The sequence below is a fragment of the Chiloscyllium plagiosum genome, unplaced genomic scaffold, assembly GCF_037043375.1.
Source record: "Chiloscyllium plagiosum isolate Xiang-an unplaced genomic scaffold, Cpla_swu_hap1 HiC_scaffold_7, whole genome shotgun sequence".
Taxonomy (NCBI): Eukaryota; Metazoa; Chordata; class Chondrichthyes; order Orectolobiformes; family Hemiscylliidae; genus Chiloscyllium; species Chiloscyllium plagiosum.
The window spans coordinates 57280260-57303319 of NW_028270145.1; the positions used below are offsets into that span (position 1 = coordinate 57280260).

Here is a 23060-nt window from a genome sequence, read left to right on the forward strand (position 1 = left end):
ATTTCGAAGAGCAGGAGAATCGACGTTTCGGGCAAAAGCCCTTCATCAGGAATGTAGACCAGACCGGGGAGGATGGTAGATTTCCTTCCCTGAAGGAATTAGTGAACCGGATTGTTTTTTCCTGACAATTAACAATGGCTTCATAGTCATCAGTAGGTTTAATTCCAAATCTTACTCTATTAAATTCAAATTCTATCAACTGCCATGGTGAGATTCGAACCCAGGTCCCCAGAACATTAGGTGAGTTTCCAGATTAGTAGTCTAGCGATAATACCACTGGGCTATTGTCTCCCCACTACTTTAGCAGTTTCCCAATCCTTTGGGCCTTTTCCAGAATCGAAGAATTCTTGGAAGATTATAAGCAGTACATCCATTATCTCTGTAGCAAATTCTTTTAATATCTTAGGCATGCATCCTGTCAAGTCCAGGGGATTTATTGGCATTTATTTCCATTAGATACACAAGCATATCTTCTCTAATGATTGTCATTGTAATTATTTTCACTTCTTTTTGACCCTTGATTATGTAGTAACTTCAGAATGCTACTATTGTCTTCTACTATGAAGACGGCTGCATCCTATTTATTTGACTTCTTTGCAAATTTCCTGGGTCCCCATTGTTATTTCCCCAGTCTCATTAAGTTTGGTCATCATTTTTCTTATTATGTATTTAAAGGAGTGTCGCTTTCCATCCTGATTTTACTTGCAAGAGTCCCTCAATGTTTATTTTCTCCCTCTTTCTTTTTTAGTTGTCTTTTGCTGGTTTCTAAACCTTTCCCAATGCCCTGACTTCCCACCAATCTTTGGCACATTAGGGTATGGCTAGCATTAAGGATGGCATTAAATTTCTGCCAATTTGATGCTGGCTTTAACTTCCCTGATTAACTACGGCTGACTTATCCTTTTCCTAGATTCCTTCTTTTTCACTGGGAACTTCTTTATTTTGAGCCATGAACCATTTCCTTCCTGTTTTCTTGGTTATCTTTGATGATGAACCTCTTTTACAGCCACCTAACTCTGCCCCCATTCTTTTATAATTATTCTTATTTAAACCTAGTGGTTGTTTCCAACACAAGTTTCTCATCTCAAACTGAATGCTAAATTCTATCATATTATGGTCATTGTTTCCCTAAGGGATTTTTAAATCTGGCATCATTTATTGAACCTCCCTCATTAAACATCGCCAGATTTAAAATAGCCTGATCCCTGATTGGATCCAAACATATTGTTCTTGAAAACTCTTCCAAACAATGAATTCTTTCTTGTCGCTACCTCTGCCAGTCTGACTATCCTAATGGACATGAACATTAAAGTCACCCATAATTAATATATTACTGTTTTTACATGGGCTCATTGTCTCCTGATTTATTCTGTCCCACTGCAAAGCTACTGTTAAGGGGCCTTTAGATAACTCCTCAGTGACTTATTCCCCTTTTTTATTTATTGCCTCTACTTATTGGAATTCTACATTTTCTGATCCATGATCTTTTCTTGCTATTGTACTTATTCCATCTCATACAAACAAACGATGCCACCATCCTTTCCTTCAAAAACAGTCCAGTACAGGAACGGGCCCTTCCTCCTGCTTGCCTTTTCAAAAAATCACATACCCCGAATAATTAGTTCCCAGTTTTGATCTTCTTGTAAATCATGTCTGTGTAATGGTTATAAGATGGTACCCATTTACCATTAATCCAGATGTTACCTGCATTCAAGTAAACAGCCATTAATTTGATCCTATTTTCTGCCATTTTTCTGTGTTTGTACACCTTTTCTTTCTGTCCCACATCCTCTATCGTTATCCAACTTGATACCCTGAAATGCTTTGTACAGCTTTAGTTTTTGATTAGCTAGGACACTAGTCCCAGCATGGTTCAAGTAAAGCCCATTCAACCAGAACCATTCCCTTTTACCCTGGTGCTGTGTGCCAGCGCCTCACAAACTGAAATATGTCCTTTTCAATTTTCAAAGCATTTCCAAAATATCTGACATACAAGTCAACTGTGTATTGGAAAAAGCAATAGTTTCAACACTGGCTTTTGAGAAACACTACTACTTGTATTGATCCACACTGAAACCAACTTCTAGTTTAAAGCAAGTAGAGTTGAAAACATAATCTCTCTACCAATTCTCTTTCCATGCCAAATGAAACACATTCTTACATCTGTTTCCATAGCTCACTTTTCCCAGAGCAGGTATCTGGCCTATTACCAGAAGCTCTTGAAACAGAAATAAAAATTGAAGCAGGAATAGGGCATTTGGCCTTTGTATCTGCTATGCCATCCAACGTGATCATGGTTGATTATCCAACTCAGTACCATGTTCCCACTTTCTCCTGATACCCGTTGATCCCTTTAACTCCAATAACTATATCTAACTACTTGGTGAAAACATTCCATCTGTTTCTGTGGGTTTGAAGAGCCACACTGCATCAATCATTGCTGACCAAGGGTCCTTTCCATCCTGACCATCAGCCATAGTCATATTGGGAACATTTGCAGATTGATAATTAACTTGCTCAGCCGCACTATAAACACACCTTCCTCATACATCACCTCCTGGAGTGAGGCTCAAATTTATCATTTTGTGGTTCAGGAGCAGTGCTGCTTTGAAAACCACATGATAACAGTGCAGTTGTTTACAGTGACTGAAAGTTCTTTTAAATGTTTAAAAGATGGGAATGATAAACATTTTTTTATGAATAGTTGTCCTAATGTATAGTCTATATGAACCAAAGCATCCCAGCTTCAATCCTCAGTCTGTACTGAACCAGCTGTTATTAGCTATTACAGCATTTGGAGATATCAGAATTCTAGGATGGCAGGGAAAAAAAAAGTCAGCAAGCAATTCCACTCTTTATTTTCACCATGTGACTACTGTGACAAAGTATGCATGCATCCAAGAACAGTACCAAATTTGGCCACATTACCTTGCATAATCAATTAGAGTACTGACACTCTTGATCTTCAACTTTTGACCCAGACAAATTTGGACAAGTAATTAGGGCTGCCAACACCTTTAGAATCATATCACATGAGCTGGGAAAAGATTCAGAATTAATATTTTTTATATTTACTTTAAAAAAGTAGCAAAATCAGCCCGCTAATGTTGCATCAACAACCAGCAAAATAACAGAATCCATCATTGAGAACAAACGTGAACATTCTCTGATCATGGTTTCAGAATGAAAAGATCCCACCAGCCTAATTCGAGGGTCAATATAAGGGGCCAACATGATGATTGATTTAAAGATTGTTAGAATTAATGGAGATAACTTATGACCTATGATAATGGAGATAAGAAAACACCTTTAAAACAGAGTTGAAATATAACTAACGTTGAAATTCATTATACATTTTAAAAGGTTGAGGAAAGAAGAGAAAATCTTAATAAAAACACAATAGCTACTTTGTTTTACTCCGAGCAAGTGAAGGCATCAACAATGTTACTCTGTTCACAGTGATTAGATGTTGATGCCTTCATTTGCTCGGAGTAAATTCCTGTGCTAGATGGTCAAATACGTAATCGACTAATTGCATCCAAGGTGTTATTTCCCATTGATTTTATTGATAATGCTCAATTGTATTTCTCCTACTGACACCTGGATAGGTTTTCTGCTACCCTGAACTGCAGCGCTGATCTATTGATAAAGATCTCCTTTGCATTCAATCTTTTCTCCCCTTTATCAGGGAATATAGTTAACTCCAGAATGATGCAGATCAGGCAACCATTTGTCAGACTCAGAGCAAAATGATGTAAAAACAAAACTTCCGATGGTATATCTGAATATGAGCCCATTAACTGATCAATATTAAAGCAAATGATTTAAAACAGGGGATTACCTGCTTGGAACACTGAACCAAGCCTTACTGTGATTCCAAGTCTTGCCTTCTTAAACTGTAGCATTGGTATCTCTCATTGACTCAAAGTCTAAGACAAAAGATTTGTAGTTACATAGGAGAATGTACATTAAGTCTAGATTACGCATTGATGCACAGAAAGCCATTGTTCTGCACCACTTTCCTATGTTGTTTATTCTTGGCTGCTGGTTATCAAGTGGCCTTTTCAGTTGTTTACAAATGAATGGGGAGACATGAATTGAGGGACGGAAAGATGCGAAAAGGGTGATTTGTTGTTTACAGGACTGCTAATAGCATTGTGAACTAACAGTTAAACACCGTGTGGGGACAGAAGCAAAATGGCTCATGCATGAGATTCTAAGATAGTTGCATTGATAGAAGCAAAGTGATTCTTGCAACAGCCTGGACAACAATTAGTTCCTTTTGCTGAACAGTCAAAAGGAGATGTAGCACAGAAAGAATTCATTCTCTCCACTTAGTCCGTGCCTATAGTGGGTGCCATAGATCTGAGTTTATTTTTCAGCAATTAGTTTTAATTTAATTATGTATAATAATCAAATGGGGCATTAGTATCATATTCTGTATAACTGTTGTCAACATAAGATACCGTTGCCACACATTAACAACTTTTTTTTAACTAAGATATCTTGATAAGCTTTGGAACTCTTCAAAACATTTTGATGTATCAATTAGACATATGTAATGTTATTTAGTCATTAGCATGTGATTTTACATATCCTGTAGGCAGACAAATTATTTTGTAATGCTTTATTATCTTAGTATGAATAATAAAGTTAGTAAGTTAAATGTTAACAGCTGTAAGGTGAAAGGATGGTTCCACAAATGACATCTCAGAATACTACTCAGGAGATAACAGGAAGTGATATCAGTAAGATGGCCAATACCCTTAGGAAACCAATCAGAAATTTAGCCAATTTGAACTGATAGAGCTTTTCATTGCGTTTGGTAGAAAATTTGAATTCAGGGCTTCCATTGTGCACCGTGAATAATGGCTAGTAAGGGTTATTAAGGAGTAACTCAACAGTGCACTATAAGACAACAGAAAAACTTCAGTCAACAGAGCAAAATGAAATATGTGTGCCCTGACACTCAGAGGTTGTGAGCTGTACTTTTAACTAATCCACTGCCTTATTAAGTATCACATTAAGAGCAAAACAATACTCAACTTAATAAATTCGATGACATGTGTGAAAACATGCTTGGAGTAGTCACATAGTTATTCAGGTCTGGGAATCTTTTACAACATGATCCAACTGACCTAATTCTTATCAATTGTAATTGAATTGAAAAACCTACATCTTGCAGTGATAGTGGTGAATGCCATTCATCACCTTCTGCTTTATTTGCACTTTATAGAATACCCCAGGGTTCTATGCCTTGACCTTCCTGCAAGTTCAAACTTTACTTCTGAACAATGATGAGCTTTGTGTGGACCCTGAATGGTCCCTGCTGAATGGCATTTGTTCAACACTTACTGAAATTCAGCATTATGTCTTGTTTTGATAGACGATTGCCATATGAAAATCATTATAGTCTTCCCTGACTTGTTCTTCGAGTAGCTGAGAAATGTCATCAACCGTGTTTTAAGTGATGTCACTTGCCTCCAAGCTGCCAGCAGATGTCTTTGTATCTGAAAGCAAGGTTACCTAGAAGATGGATTGCTGAGGGACAAAAGGACCAGCTAAGTCCCTGGGAATCCTGTGCATTCACGTATTAATATAATTCTATAGCTACATACGAGTTGCACAATAGTACACTTTAAATTGATACCCCTGGTGATGTGTAGTTACCATAACTATAAGGCAAGTGTAGTGTGTTATGTCTCTGCACCTCCAGGATGCCAACTACAGCTATAAAGCACCTATTCCTTTGGATTGGTGGCATTGCAGACAAAGTTGATCCAATTACTGGCCCTGGCAAACAAGCCATCAATTAACTACTTAATGAATTTGTGGACTGCCAACTACAAGATCTTGCAAATGTCTCCAGCAGAGTCCTGAAATGACCCAGAGGCAAAAATAATTGTTGATGACTTTGGCAGTAGGTCACAAATAAAGTGCAGCTAGCTGGTAGTAGTTCTTGTTTCACCAACACATGATTACTGCCACCACCTCACACAACACCGAGCCTCCTAACACACTAATATTCTTACACATCTGGAAACCTACCCTTTGTAATTGACCTTGTGTTGTGAATATAAACTTCTACAAATTACACTTCTCTGATCATCCTCTTTCCTGTGAGTTACAGATCTATGACCAGCAGTCTGTGACTGCTGCTGTTCATTTAGATGTTCATTGTTTGTTGAATTAAGGTTGTATTAACCATATAGTATCAGAGTCCCAAAATGCAAATCAAATCTTCAAGACGAAGATGATTTCCTCCAAAGTTCATAAAGTAACTTCTCAGCCAAAGACCTGTGAAAAACCCGGTCTAACAAGCAGGTAAAATAAGCCTGTATCTGTATGGAGTATTTATGATGAACCACATTCTTGAACTGTTGCAATCCATATGGTATTACTTAGGGAGGGAGTTCCAGGACTTTGACTTAGTGACAGTGAAGAAACAGGAATATACTTCCTGGTCAGAGTGTTGTGTGACTTGGTGTGGAACTTGCAAATGGCATTCTCGACCCATATTCTGCATGTTTTTTGAAGATAGCAGTACAGTGTAACAAAACAGTTAATAAAGCAATGGGATCCTGGAGTTTATAAACATTAGCCAGAAAATTATATTAATCAGACATAAAACTTTTTTTTGGCCCTTGCTGGAGCATTATCCAATCCTGGACACCGCACTTTAGATAAGACGTGAAGGTCACAGTAAATCAACAGGCATTTTCCGACTAAGGAAAACAAGAGGATATCTGATCAAGGTGTTTAAAATCAGGATAGAGCAAACAAAGATACCACTTACAACGGCTGAATAGATTATAATAAGGAGGAAAAGATTTCAGGTGATTGGTAGAAGAATGATATATGACATGAAGAAAAATATTTTTATGCAATCAGTACACAACCTAACAGTATGTTGGATACAAATTCAGATCACAGTAAACAACAAAAGTGTACTGAGTAAACACTTGGATCAGAAAAACATGCAGGGATATATGGGTAGTGTGGGAGGTGACTCAATGGATCAGAATTACCTCTTTCTGTATAATAGACTGCGATCTTATCATTATTGGCATTTCTCTGATATGGTTTCAACCATTTTCGCTATAATCCGCTCATTGTGCTATCACTGGTGACCTCCAGGAAGTCCAAAAACCTGTAAACTCAAAGTTAAACTTCAGAGTCAATCTCATTATCTAACGAACTGAGCAATTCACATATGCTCATTGCAAACTGTTTCTGCTCTCCGGCTGCTCATACATAGCCTAATGCACTACAGTGATAATCGGATGGAAGGATTGAAGGCAACATCAGGAAGAGAGGAGGACATGCCCCTATCTATATTGACAGAGCTGAGGCGCAGATGGTTGATTGTCAAGTTTGGAGGAAGATGATAACCAACAACCTGTCCTAGACCTCCCACATCGGTGTGACGGTCAAGAAGGCACATCAGTGCATCTTCTTCCTCAGGTGGCTGAGGAAATTCAGTATGCCCATAAGGAGCCTCACAAACTTTTGCAGATGCACCATAGAAAGCACTTTATCTGGGTCATAGCAGCTTAGTACAATAGCCGCTCCGCCCAGGACCATAAAAAAAACTACATAAAGTTGTTTGCACAGCCCAGAACATCAGGGAAGCCAACCTCCCAAGACTCCTCCCACCCTGGTAATACTCTGTTCCAACCTCTCCTGTCAGGCAGAAGATACAGAAGATACACGCACAGGTTCAAAAACAGCTTCTTCCCTGCTGTTATTAGACTGCTTACTGGACCTCTCTAATATTGATCTTGCCATTTGCACCTCCTATGCAGCCATAACCTTGTATGACTTGCTCTATCTAAGCATCTTATGATCCGTGTATCCTTGTTTGCTATCATCTGCCTGTAGGATTTGCAAAACAAAACTTTTTATTGTATTTAGGTACATGTGACAACAATAAATCAAATCAAATCAAAAATGCTATCAATTTAGTCAGTTTTAATTCCCATCAGCTTTCAAATTATTATATTTGGCCACTTTAAAATCCAACTCCATAATTTAACAGTTGCAAATAATACCAAATTGGAGGTAGCAGGAAGCAGTTGATTTTAAAGCAATAGTCAAAAAACTACACAAAGTTTGTAAATAGGCAGAACTACTGCAGATAAAATTCAACTTAGACTAAGGTAACCTGTTACATTTTGAAAAGAAAGTGGGACTTTTTTGAAAAGAAAGTGGTTTCACAATGTATAGTGTTCTGGGTATCAATACATAAAGAGGAATAGCAGTCAGGGGAATGAACATATAACTGATCCTCAGATGATTAGGTTATGTTACACCACTAAAATTGCAGATTCCTTAATGCTCAGGCAAGTGTGAGGAGATTGTAAAAAGAGAAAAGATCAATCCAAGAATTATTTCAAGTCACACCATAACTCTAATGTAAGAAAACAGGCTTTAAACTCAGTTAAGATATGTTCAGAACACGTTAGGAACTAATTCTCCATAAGAAGCATGATTAATAACTGGTGCTGTCTTCTCCGTAGCTTGAAGAGATAAAATCTCATTTCGTTCATGAAGAGACTGAAGGTCTCATGCTGAGAATGCAGGTTTCTACAGGATAAACTACAATGGTCTCATTGACACTTTTCTTTCAGATAGGAATGTAACTTACAAAACTTTCTTTCAGTTACTAGTTGGCATAAAAGAGGGTAAAAAAACCTCAAAAATCAATTGTTAGGTTAGAAAAAGCAGAAAGACTTGAAATTGACTTTGCAACAGCATTTTCTGACAAGAATAATTCTCAAAAAGTATTTAGCAAAATAGCACTTATGTAATTGTCTGCATATAAAGGGTAGAGCTAACCACAATTAAACAAAGTTAAAAATCACACAACACCAGGTTATAGTCCAACAGGTTTAATTGGAAGCACTAGCTTTCGGAGCGCCGCTCCTTCATCAGGTGGTTGTGGAGGACACAATTGTAACACACAGAATTTATACCAAAGGTTTCCAGTGTGATGTAACTGAAATTATACATTGAAAAATACTTGATTGTTTGTCAAGTCTCTCATCTGTTAGAATAACTTCTTTCATATGGCAATCACAAAACTCTTTTTAAAAGTTACATTCTCAGGTTAACTGTAACAATTGGTGTCAGGCCAGATAAGATGTTGGTGTTAGCCCAGTGTTCTATTGTCTGTGCCATAATGTTTAGACTGATTCTAATCTAAAAAATGAGTTAACAGAGTCTTACATGGATTCATGCAGTTTTTGAGCAAAGTACAATGTAACTCTGCAAGTACAAATTCACCCCACAAATGTATATGTGCATGTGGGTGTGTGTGGGTGTCTGTGAGAGTGAGTGTATATGTGAGTATGAGAGTGTAAAGGGGTCGGAGTCTGTGAGGGTGCATGTGAGAGTTTAGGAATCGGTGTCTCTGCAGGAGTGTCTGCGTGTGTGTGTAGTCACCTGTAGTGTGACATGAACCCAAGGTCCCGGTTGAGGCCCTCCCTATGGGTACCGAACTTAGCTATCAGCCTCTGCTTGGCCACTTTTCGCTGCTGCCTGTCCCGAAGTCTGCCTTGGAAGATGGTCACCCAAAGGTCCGAGGTTGAATGTCCTGGACCGCTGAAGTGTTCCCCAACTGGGAGGGAACATACCGGTTTGTTGATTGTTGTGCGGTGCCCATTCATCCGTTGCCGTAGCCTTTGCTTGGTTTCCCCAATGTACCATGCCTCAGGGCATCCTTGCCTGCAGCATTTAAGAGCGACAACGTTAGCTGAATCACATGAGTACCTGCTACGTACATGGTGGGAGGTGTTCCCACGCGTAATGGTGATATCCATGTCCACACTCTGACATGTCTTGCAGTGCCAGGGTTGGACTATAACCTGGTGTTGTGTGATTCTTTAACTTTGTACACCCCAGTCCAACACCGGCATCTCCAAATCACAAGTAAACAGTTTCTGACAGCGAGCTCCACTGGCATCAACCTCGTAATTTCCCATATAGACGTTTCAAATGGATTTTCGATTCTCGACTGTAATTGAATATGGCAGTGCATTCTCCTGTAATAAACATTGGTGGGTTGTTAGGCTCTAACAATTCCTATTTGCTGCTACAGTTATTCTCTTATAACAGGAATGATAACAACACATCTCGATGCTAGAGAGGATGCACTCAGGCATGTAGTACCTTTGAGAGCGATTTGAAATATCTTGTGAACATGTAAAAAAAAGATACAGAATAACAAGAATCAAATATTTCAAACAAAATTTTAATCGCATCTTTCAGGTTCACTGTAGTATTTAAAGTAAAATTAGATTTTGAAAAAAGGAAAAAATATGCCTATACATTCAAGGAACAAAAATAAATTAACAGCATACAGTAGTGAAACTTTTCCACCTGGAGCAACATCATTTAAAAAAGATGCAAAAATAACTATCTTAAATCTTATCTTAAATAGTTTACAGACGGCTTTAGGTATTTGCATTGCACCCAAACACGATGCATTGCAATTCTTTTTTTGCGGTTAACTTGAAGTCGTCGATCCATTAAGTTTTGAACTTCCTTCAATCCAGCTGAAATGAATATATTGGAAATTTCTTCTGTTGGAGAAGAAACAAACTTATTAAAATTTATTACATTTTTAAGTTGCATAAAGTTAGCCTGGTTAAAGTAAGTACTTTGTGCCTATAATTATGCTTTAAATTCTAAACTAAATTATAACCTTAAACTAGATAAACAATTAGTGCGAGTAAGAAATGTGTCTGTCTGTGTGTGTAAGAGTGCCTGTGTGTGTGTGTGTATATATAGTGCAATGGTAGTCACCTGTAGTGTGACATGAACCCAAGGTCCCAGTTGAGGCCCTCCCTATGGGTATGGAACTTAGCTATCAGCCTCTGCTTGGCGACTTTTCGCTGCTGCCTGTCCTGAAGTTCGCCTTGGAGGATGGTCACCCAAAGGTCCGAGGTCAAATGTCCTGGACCGCTGAAGTGTTTCCCAACTGGGAGGGAACCCTCCTGTCTGTTGATTGTTGTGCTGTGCCCATTCATCCGTTGCCGTAGCCTCTGCTCAGTTTCCCCAATGTACCATGCCTCAGGGCATCCTTGCCTGCAACGTATAAGATAGACAACGCTGGCTGAGTCACGAGTACCTGCCACATACATGGTGGGAGGTGTCCCCACATGTAATGGTGGATACAATGTCCACACTCAGACACGTCTTGCAGCACCTACCATGATAGGGTTGTATGGAGTTGTCCTAAAAGCCGGGCAGCTTGCTACGAACAATGATCTGTTTGAGGTTTGGTGGTTGTTTAAAGGCAAGCAGTGGAGGTGTGGGCAAGACCTTGGCGAGGTGCTCATCCTCAATGATAATGTGTTGCAGGTCACGAAGAACATGGTGTAGTTTTTCAGCTCCTCGGAAGTACTGGACAATGAAGGGTACCCTGTCGTTTGCAGCATGTGTCTGTCTCCTGAGGAGGTCATTACGGTTCCTTGCTGTGGCACGTCGGAACTGGCGGTCGATGAGTTGAGCATCGTACCCCGTTCTTGTGAGGGCATCCCTGAGTACTTCCAGATGCCCGTCACGTTCCTCCTCATCTGAACAGATCCGGTGTATGCGTAGGGCTTGTCCATATGGGATGGCTGTTTTAATATGTTTTGTGTGGAAGCTGGAGAAGTATAGCATTTTGAAAAAAGGAAAAAATATGCCTATACATTCAAGGAACAAAAATAAATTAACAGCATACAGTAGTGAAACTTTTCCACCTGGAGCAACATCATTTAAAAAAGATGCAAAAATAACTATCTTAAATCTTATCTTAAATAGTTTACAGACGGCTTTAGGTATTTGCATTGCACCCAAACACGATGCATTGCAATTCTTTTTTGTTTTGAACTTCCTTCAATCCAGCTGAAATGAATATATTGGAAATTTCTTCTGTTGGAGAAGAAATTTGCGGTAGTGTGGTGCTGAGGTGTCCATCCTTGTTGGAGATGCATGTGTCCAAGAATGAGACAGATAATCGAGAGTAGTCCATGGTGAGTTTCATGAAACTTGTTGATATCACTGTGTAGTTTTATCAGTGACTCCTCGCCATGGGTCCAGAGGAAGAAAATGTCGTCAATGTACCTGATGTATAATGTTGGTTGGAGATCCTGCATAGAGAAGACGTCTTGTTCGAACTTGTGCATGAAGATGTTGGCATATTGGGGTGAAAATTTGGTCCCCATAGCTGTTCCGCGTGTCTGGATGAAGAACTGGTTGTCAAAGGTGAAGACGTTGTGATCGAGGATGAAGTGGATGAGTTGTAGCACAGTGCTCGAAGATTGGCAGTTGTTGGTGTTGACTACTGAGGCTGTTGCCACGATGCCATCATTGTGGGGGATGCTGGTATAGAGTGCTGAAACATCCATTGTGACGAGGAATGTTCCCAGTCCGTGGGTATTGAGTATCTGTAAGAAATCCGTAGTGTCACGACAGAAGCTGGGGATCCCCCATACAATAGGTTTCAAGATGCCTTTAACGTAGCCGGAGAGATTCTCACACAGGGTCCCATTGCCTGATAAGGTGGGATATCCTGGTGTGTTGGCTTTGTGTACCTTTGGAAGGCAGTAGAAGTCACCTACACGAGAAGTACGTGGGATGAGGGTGCATAGGAAACTCTGAAGGACTGGATCCAAAGTCCTGGTCAATGTGTTTAATTCACGGATGTGTTCTTTGCTCGGATCAACTGGGAGTTTTTTGAAGGAGTAACAAAGAAGATTAATGAGGGCAGAGCAGTGGATGTGATCTATATGGACTTCAGTAAGGTGTTCGACAAGATTCCCCATTGTAGACGGGTTAGCAAGGTTCGATCACATAGAATACAGAGAGAACTAGCGATATATACCTATCCCTGCCCATTGCTACTGTAAACATAACCGAATCGTGGTCACTATCACCAAAGTGTTCACCTATCTCCAAATCTAACACCTGGCCGGATTCATTCTCCAGTACCAAATCCAATATGGCATTGCCCCTTGTTGGCCTGTCTACATACTGCGTCAGAAAACCCTCCTGGACACAATGAACATAAACTGACCCATCTAAACTACTTAAACTATACTATTCCCAGTCAATGTTGGGGATGTTAAAGTTCCCCATAACAACATTGACAAAGGGTCAGTTAGACTCGAAGCATTAGCTCTTTTCTCTCCTTACAGATGCTGCCAGACCTGCTGAGATTTTCCAGCATTTTCTCTTTTGGCCCCATAACAACTACCCTGTTACTCTCGCTCCTATAGAGAATCACCTTTGTCATCCTTTTCTCTGCATCCCTGGAACAATTTGGAGGCCTACAGAAAACTCCCAACAGGGTGACCTCTCCTTTCCTGTTTCTAAGCTCAGCCCAAACTACCTCAGTGGATGAGTCGCCGCATGTTTTCTCAGCTGTAAGACTACCCTTGATTAACAATGCCACCCCTGCACCCCCACACCCCACCCCATCTTCTCAGTTCTTATCGAAACATCTACATCCCAGAATCTGCAACAACTATTCCTGTCCCTCCTCCAGCCATGTCTCTGAAATGGTCACAACATCGAAATCCCAGATACCAACCCCATGCTGCAAGTTCACCCACTTTATTTCGAATGCTCTTTACATTGAAGTACACACTTTCAAACCAACATCCTGACTGCCGGTGCCCTCTCATGACCTTTTAAACCTATCCCTGACTTCACTACCCCCAACCTCCTGTACACTGGAACTACAATTCAGGTTCCCATCCCCCTGCTGCATTAGTTTAAACCCTCTGAAGAGCATTAGCAAATTTCCCCCCAGGATATTGGTACCCCTCTTGTTCAGGTGAAAACCATCCTGTCTTTAGAAGACCCACCTTCCCCAGAAAGAGCTCCAATTATCCAAGAATCCAAAACCCTCCCTTCTGCACTATCCCTACAGCCACGTGTTCAGCTCCGCTCTCTCCCTGTTCCTTGCTTCACTAGCACATGGCACGGGCAACAAACCAGAGGTAACAACTGTTTGTTCTCAGTCTAAGCTTCCACCCTAGCTCCCTTTTAAGGTGTCTTAAATGAAAAATGAGGAGTCAAGGCAGAAAAGTGTAGAGAGTGAATTTCACAGTTTAGGGCTTTAGCAGCAGCTAAAGGCAGAGCCACCAACAACGAAGTGGCTAAAATCAGGGGTGCTCAAGAAGCCAGATCAGAGGGAGGACTAATTTTGAAGATTGGAAATGAAGATGATTAAAGAGGGAGAGTGATAGTCATGGAGAAACTTGAAAATAAAGATAAAAGACAGACATTTGGAAAACTGTTTTACACAATGTTGAGTTCAAATTTTAAATGCACTGTCCGATAAGGTGGTGAATACAGATTCAATTATAACCTTCAAAAGGAGATAAGTAAAATGCAATGTGGAAAGAACAGGACAGTCAAATGAAATGAAAGAGTCAGGGTAGGTATAAGCTGGAAGGCCCTCTTCTGTATTGTAGTATTCTATGACTCGACGTTGGTATGAAAATATATTTTGCTGATTCATGTAATACCAGCAATATGATGAGTGGTTAATTACCACTGTTAGAGGAGTTTATCCACTAATATTGACAAGAGTGATTTCTCTTGAACGGTGTTCAAATGAATTCGCAGTATCTACATATTAAGTTCTTGCCAAGCTCAGGATCCAGTGTTATTTCAATGAAGTTGCAGTTAAACCATTACCTTTGTTTTGCAACTCAAGATAGTCTGTTTCAAGCCAATTTTGACATGAATGTCATTCTTCCATCTTCACTGGAAGAATTTAACATTTCAACCACAGATTAGCAGACAGTAGACAGGGGGCTTATACTACCCAATGAGAGCTTTTAAAACACTCTTTGCTTGTGTTAACATTTTCCACGGAAGATTTATTTGGCTTTATTATGAAAAGTATAAGTAAAAATTTAATGAAAACACTAAATTATTTATGCCCTTGCCATGTATTTGTTCTGAAGAGCTCTTCACTTGGGGAATATATGTTGTATGTCTCTCAATAAAGCATACTGTTTCAACTTCTCCACTAAAATTCATACCTTTTGTAAAGAAGTAAACACAAGTACCATCTCCCCGAACATAGAAGTTCCCAAATAAGCAACGACCTAATAACAAAATTTAAATATTTAGATTCTTGAAATTAAACTGAAATAATCTTGAGTAGCTTTTGCACATACATTCATATTGCTTCAGCAAAATATTTCTGATGAAGTAACATTTATCACTCAGTGTCCTGATATGGCCAAAGATTCCTACTGGGTGAAACAAAACTGAGATGGTATGACATAAATGCAAGGATTCCTTACAATACAATTTTAAATTAGGATATTAAATGATGATACAATCACAAGTGCACCAATTGCTACACACAAACCATGCAAAGCAGGGTTTTGATCTTAATTTGTGAAAAAATGTGAGATCTCAGACTACACTTCTACAATTCACTTTACACTCGTAGGGTAGGAAGTAAAAGAAAAACCTGCAAGAACTCTTGAGCCTACTGTTACCCAGTGACTTTTGCTAGGGGTGATGTGTGTCATTTCTTGAATTGGACTGGGCTCAACAATGATACTCCTAAACTGAAATTAATCGTATACACCCATTGCTCAAACTCTTGTAGGAAAGACAGTTATTTTGATAGAGCTCCTGTTTAATGGGAAATTGTGCAACAACCAGCCAGTGGTTTGACCAGAATTATTTAGAAAGTTACAAACATCTTGTACAATATTATTCCCAAGCAGTAGTTCTGCAGCCAGATCTCCCATTCATCTAGGTGTAGATAAGTATAGCTTCAACTGTGCGACCAGTTAGACCAACCAGAAAAGCCAATACATTTATTTGTGCTGGGGCAGCCAAGGAAATTTCTGGGAGAAGTATAAGTGTACCCATATCACACGGCAAAACAAATACCAGCCATGAAATCTTTGTTTAGGAACTGCTGATTGTGTATTCTTTTCTCGCTCAATAATTATGGCAAATACTAAATGTGGAACTCTTTTGGAAAACAAAACAGAAGAGGGGACATGCAGATTTTTACTATTGTTTATTGTTATGATGCCATAAATCAGCTTAATTGATGAAATTTAGCTGGCAAAGCAGGGGTAGTTCAAATATGGATTTCGCACATTGTGAGAAGAGTTCTGATTGCCGAATTACCTCCAATAAAAGACTGGAAGTCAGTAGGGATACAACAGTGTTTTTTTGCAGAAAGAAGAATAGGTATCAGGTCATGTAAAAAGAGAAAACAATTATTGAAAATAAGTGCCAAATCCAAAATTTTGCACAGAAATCTTAAGACAAAGTATAAACCTTGCCAAAACACAAATTCAATTTGCTATGTCTGCACAACGACAGCAACTATTTCAATGGCTTCACCTGCTACCTGTACCTGAAAACCTGAAACCTGTATTCCTGATAGCTTCAGAACTCATGAAAATAGTCTTTAAGTCAGTGAAAGCAAGCATGAGTGCAAGAGACAGTTTTTCATTCATCGTGTTAAATTCTGACTTTTGAAAAGCATTTCAAAGAAAAAAAGAATCATTTTGGCAACGTCTGTAAATGGTATAGATAGAAGTGACAGAAGGTGGTCAGACAATAACATTAATTAAAATGAGTAATTTGCTGTCTTTCAAAGAGAAAGATGGAAAATGCAGGCATTAGAAGAATAGGCTTCATTATCTGACAAAATAAATACAAATGGCCATGAAATAGGAGCAAAGTTTTGAAACCTTGGATTGACTTAAATTTAATGTTCTATGTCAGCTGGAAAACATATCCATTTCTAAAAGGTACAATTATACGATCTCTCACTGTAGAATGAACCAGCATGCATCACAACTGACAGCTGAAGTATGATTGGATCAAATCCAGAATTTGCTTTTTCAATACAATTGCAGATATTACTTTAATAAGTTTTGAACATGTCAGAAAATTGTTCTGAATTTTGCAATTGGGGCATCTGGTAGGAAAGACTTCCCAGTGCAATCTGCACCCTTGGAAGAACACTAGTGGTATAACTAGGCCAGCAGAAACACAACCACTGAAATAACAGGTGGAACTTTCAATGCAGACATCTATTTCAAAATTACTTATCTTTGCTATGCCTAGCAACAAGTTTTAGCTAATGGTGACATACTACTTTATGCAGCAGCAAATCTTGATGACGACCTGCTGAGGTATTGTTTTCCAAAGAGCTTTTATATCATTGCAAAATAGGCAGTTATAATTTGAAAGTTGCATTATTTTTTTAAAAAAAGGTCCTTAGTTTATTTACATACCATATAATCAAACTTTGAAAGTCTGTTGTTTATTGGATATTTTACTGGCTAATAGGAATTTGGTTGTCTAATGTTTCATTAAGAGTATTGGACTGGGACAACACAAACATCTTAGGATAAGCCAAACAAAGACACACAAGAATTCCTACAAGCATGGCATTCTAACCGGAACTCTATCAACAAACACATCGAGTTAGACCCCCATCTACCACCCCTGAGAAAAGGAACAGGAAGTGACTTCACCATAGGAAATAACATTACCAACGCAAATAAACCCAAACAGATAATTTTCAGCATTGCTTCGCTTCAGGCCCACTGAAGATGTTACCTAGTAGGGTAACAAAATGTCTGGAAATGAACCTTCCAGCTCAACAAGCAAACCTACCTCCAAAACCTCTACATGAGCTACAAATCTTCTCAAAACCCGCTATTGGATATGGTGTTTATTTGCAGTTCATTATTACAGTGCTCCAAAAGGACTGGAAGGATTTAGTTAGGACACCAGAGACAAAAGTCCTTCAATGCTTAAAGAATAAGGAGCTGTAACGGCAGGTTACATGAATGTATGACCCGGGTAAGATGATTAACTTGTCTCATTTGCACATACCTTTGTGGTCATTGTTAAATGTAAAGATCTATAGTTGCGTGTAAGTTCTCATTTATTCTCTAAATTTTGGAATCTGAATGATCTTGCTGAAACTAACCCCAGAAAGAAATTATTTTGTTACAATAACTTTATCAATGATTTATTTTTTAAATCATGAGTAGTAAATAAAATTTTAGAACCATTTTAATGAATATTTGTTGTGTTCTTGCCACTTGAATTTCAGTTAGTCCTAAGAACAAACCCTTTATTATGTGATGACAAATGGTGACCATCTTTTCAATCACTAAATATTCTAGATTGCATCCCAAAATTCAGGGACCATCATTTCAGAATTGCAGCAATGTTGGAGTCACCACCAAAAAAAGGAAGAGAAGAAAATGAAGATATAAATTCACACAAAATGATAACCTAATTGCAAACATCTAAAATGATTGACCTACAGAATTTTCATAGAAATTTTAAATAAAAATTTAAAAAATTACCTTTCTTTAATCTTAGTTGAGTCATATCATATCTGCCATAATCCCGGAATAATATCATCCCTCCAGGTTTAAGCAATTTGCTTAGTCGATTTACGACATTCTGCATTCTGAAGGCATGGAAATAAATTTCAGTTAAATGTGCATAAATTAAATGATTGATAATTTAACTGCAATAAAAATGTATTTAAAACATGATAACTATTTGGTACAAAAAATGATTTGGTATCAAAATATTGCACAGAGTTCATTTTGAAGGATGCAATTCCTTGAATTATTTTGAAAAACTCGCAAGAATGTTTTTAATTTACAGTGAAATTGCTAGAAATCAGACTATGTAGTTAGCTTCTGCACTTTTTTGAAGACTTGCATGTTGTAAGCATTGGCTGAAAATGGGAACTTTGTTTCTCCCTTCTTAGATGTTTGCTGAATCTACTGTATATTCACAGCACTGTTTTTAGAAAACAGTCCACTTTTCAAACTGACATTAATTCTGTATGCCATGTTGAATATTTAACAAAAATCAGGAAAACAATACAACACAAAGTCACCCCTAGAAATATGAAAACACACATATTTCTTAAAGAAACTTTAAAAACAGCAACCAGAAATTAATGAAAATAAATATGAAAATGTAATACAAGTTAACGAAGTGCGTATGCAGAAGTTACGGAACACACAAAAAAATGGACTTTTGAAAATAGTTATATTTCAATTCTTTACTCACAATTAAACTAGGTTATACTGGTCTTTAGCAAGTATAAATTTATCCTTTGTCCTACTTTCATGTCATTTATTTGCCGGTTCAACAATACATGAAATGAAGTAGAAAAATAACTGGGAAAGATTAATGCAAAGTGTTCAATGGGCAAAGAGGCCAATGCAGGCTCAGTCGCTCAGTTTCAAACCTTTGATTCATAGTGATATCAAAATTTATCAAAGTTATCACATCTACCTACGCATATCTATCAAAGTGTAAGCAGATCTAGCATGGCATTTTCATAGAAAAGGAAAGGAAGTTTGTGGATTGCAACAATGTGGTTTTGTACGTTTAGATCATAACAGAAAGATAACCAAGATTGGAAAGAATTGGGATCTAGTGGAATGAATAAAAGTCAGGAACATTTGTGGTATCGATAGATTGGGGGGTATCTGGTGTTTTGAGGATGAGGTAAAAGGAGAACTAAGGATATAAGTCTTCATGAATTCTAGGAAACCACAGAAGTTTTGCAATAATCTGTTCCTCAGACTGATCTGGTCAGCCAGCTTTAGTTAAACAAAATCCTAAGTGTGTTTATGCTGTAGTTGCCAATGTTACATCAGTAATATCAACATAAATACATGTAAGACTTTTAAGCAGTTAAAATTACAGCTCCAGATATTTCCTATTTGTATTAATGTAAAAAAATGCAGATTGATAATTCATCTAGAAAGTTGTTAATATTTTGGCTCAAATTTCTTCTACCAACTGCAGCAAATCATGTTGGGTATTCATTCAGTAACAACATTTAGAAAGTAGAAATGAACTCAGAAATAAATGTTGCAAACAATTAATAGACATATGGGAATTATATACTATTATTTTGCATGCGATGTGACTGTGATGAGTTCTTCAAAAATCTTGCTCAACTTCATTTGAATACTCAACAGAATTTACAATCTTCTGGTTATCTTCAGGAATCCAAGTTAGCTGCAGAATATCTTTTAATTAAAGCCATATAATCTGCTTTTGAATTATGTTCTTCTTTAGTGTCAACAGATGTCATACCATTCTGTCTTATGTTGCAATTTTGCATTGTAATAATTGTGATTTTGTCTTGAAGGCAAAATTGTTATATAGAATCCTGTAATAGACTAATTAGTACGGCAGTGGTTCATTGTTTCCTTGAATTTTGCGAAGTTGGCTGCAGAAGACGCATCTTTAAAATTATTTCCGGCTCTTAAAAAGGTTTAAACACTGAAATTTTGATTTTTTGCAGTTCAATAAGCACTTTTTTTTTTACATGAAATGATATACAAGATATCTTCTACATTTTCCACATGGAAGCAAAAGTTAAGATAATGAAAACTCACCAATGAAGAAAACATGCATGGAATATATAACCATCATTGTGAATACAGTCTCAGCTACGTGACACACAGTGTAGTGAGAAGTGCAAAAGAAAATGCATGGTGTGAAGCGCAAATGTAGTGATGTTAGCCAAGGACAGCTGTCCTACGATGATCATGTAGAAAAATTATTTTCTGTTAGATAGTTTATAATGTTATAATACTAGATTCAACATTTTCCAACAATAAAGTAGCAGCCAGTAATTAATTTCAACAATACTGTTTTGATGGTTACATACAATTCCCAACATCACACCATTGAGAGATGACTCACTGTGATATCTAAAGCTTCATTCCCTCCGCCTTCCTTTGCACAATCAGGGCATATACCTAAGGTATACAATAGGGAATTTCTTACTCGCACATGAAAAAAAATTCACCTCAAGATAGTAACATAAAACATCTGGTGGACTGAGTTCCCATCTCTGACTTAAAACAGGGAGGGAACAGAAAAAACTAATAAAGGAACTGTGCCTCACTCTCTCAGAATCAGAGGTGATGCGTGTACTTGCAACAGCAGCCTGAAGCTGTACATATATTAGAAGTTGTGTATAGTTTTACTTCAGAAGCTTAGCTGCAGGTTAACTAATTTCCAAAGTAGTAATAGATTGCACCTTGATTTTTTTTTAACTGAGTACAGGAACAATGAATGTCTTCCTTATGAGAATTACATCCCCTTCATTCATGTTTTTATGTGCATGAACAAGTTAAATGGTTTGAAAAAGTTAAGTATTCTGAACATGAAATTATTACAAATTATGGACAAAATGATGGGAAGGAAAAGACCAGCTAGACCATCAAGCCTGCCCCATATCCACATCATGATTAGACACCCTCTATCTGCAATGAATCTAATAATCTCCCGAGTAAGCCAGAAACCCAATTTCAATTGGGGGAAAAAAAATCTGCAAAATTCCTCTCTGACTCAATAATTGAAACTAGTTCATATTGACCATAGTTTTATCACTTGGCATTTCATTAACTTTTTGTCAGGTTTGCTCTCCATCCCAAATAGATATTGACTTAGTTGTCGCTTAAACTAACAGGCACAGTGGCTCAGCGGTTAGCACATTCGCCCTGTGTCTTCGTGGGTTTCCTCTGGGTGCTCCAGTTTCCTCTCACAATCCAAAGATGCGCAGGTGAATTAGCCATGCTAAATTGTCCATAGTGTTAGGTGCATTAGTCAGGGGTAAATATAGGGTAGGGGAATGGGTCTGGGTGGGTTACTCTTCGGAGGGTCGGTGTGGACTTGTTGGGCTGAAGGGCCTATTTCCATACTGTAGGGAATCGAATCTAATCTGAAGTATGGAGAGTCAGCAACCTAGACCATAGGGCTATCATAACCTTAAAATGAACCCAGCTATGTCCTTGTGTAATTTTGTATGTATGACCACAGGCATTCCCCAGTCTATCAAAATGAAATCATCTCAGAAGAATTACAATCAAATATTTATCTATTTGACGCAGCTCTATCAAATCACCCTGAGTCCAGTCATTTTTTATGTGAATAGATACAGCTTTATAAAGCATTGAGTGTAATTAGGGGTACTGGGAATCATTCTTGTAGACCTATTCAACAATTCAGCATCCAGGGAACAGGAGATTCGACGTTTCGGGCACAGGCGAAGGGCCTGTGCCCGAAACGTCGAATCTCCTGTTCCCTGGATGCTGCCTGACCTGCTGTGCTGTTCCAGCAATAAAGTTTCAACTTTGATCTCCAGCATCTGCAGACCTCACTTTCTCCTTAGTAGGAGTGACCACTGTACAATCCTATGGAGGATGAAGTCTATCTGACAATGTGAAACAATGCGCAGGTATGTCCTGTGCACAAAAAGCAGGGCAAATTCAACCTCGCTTTTAAAAGAAAATTACACCCTACTCTCCATCACTGCAATGTGATCAAACGTATTATGAACAATATTATCACCTGGCACTTGTTCAAAGATGTTTTGTATGGATTCCACCAGCGTCACTCAGTACCTGAACTCATTACAGCATGAACAAAAGAACCAAAGAGGTGAGATGAGAGTGACTGCATTGACATCAAGGCAGTACTTGAATACGACCCTCCATTGTCTGGATGAATGAAGCTTCCATAACACCCAGGAATCTTGAGATGAGGCAGGACAAACTATCCCACTTGACTGACATCCCATCCAGCACTTTGAACATATTGCCCATCACCAGTAATGAACAGAGGCAGCAGTGTGGACAATGTATAAGACTTAGTGCGCTAATTCACTCTTCCAATCACACCTTCCAAATCCTAACATGTATTAGCTACAAAGAATAAGGGCAGCATAAATATGGGAATACCAAAATCCTGTTCAAGCCATACACCATCTTGACTTTGAAATATATTACCATTCCTTCAATGTGACCTGGTCAAGATTCTGGAACTTCCTTCCGAATAGCACTGTAGCTACCCTTACATCTCAAGGACTGCTGCAGTTCAAAAAAGCAGCTCACCACCACCTTCTCCGGACAATATGGACAGACAATAAATGCTAGCCTAGCCAGCAAGACCTACATCCTATCAATAAATTAAAAAAAGAAACTCAGCAGATCTGGCAGTTTCTGTGC

General features: G+C 38.3%; 1 protein-coding gene across 6 annotated transcripts in view; it reads right to left on the minus strand.

Annotated features, from left to right (window-relative positions):
• Window positions 1-8862: 8862 nt before the first annotated feature.
• LOC122551591 (tRNA N(3)-cytidine methyltransferase METTL2) overlaps window positions 8863-23060 on the minus strand; it is a 48968-nt gene continuing 34770 nt past the window's right edge. For 2 of the 6 annotated variants that reach the window (XM_043693721.2, XM_043693722.2), the window contains 3 exons: window positions 18372-18478; window positions 15045-15110; window positions 8863-10583 (listed from right to left, as the gene is read on the minus strand). In XM_043693721.2, coding sequence (XP_043549656.2) covers window positions 10429-10583; window positions 15045-15110; window positions 18372-18478 — 328 coding nt within the window. In that variant the 3' untranslated portion in view covers window positions 8863-10428. Of the gene's footprint in view, window positions 11920-15044; window positions 15111-18371; window positions 18479-23060 lie in introns of those variants that run through there. The other 4 variants (XR_015757687.1, XM_087989057.1, XM_087989056.1 and 1 more) reach the window with 4 other exon arrangements.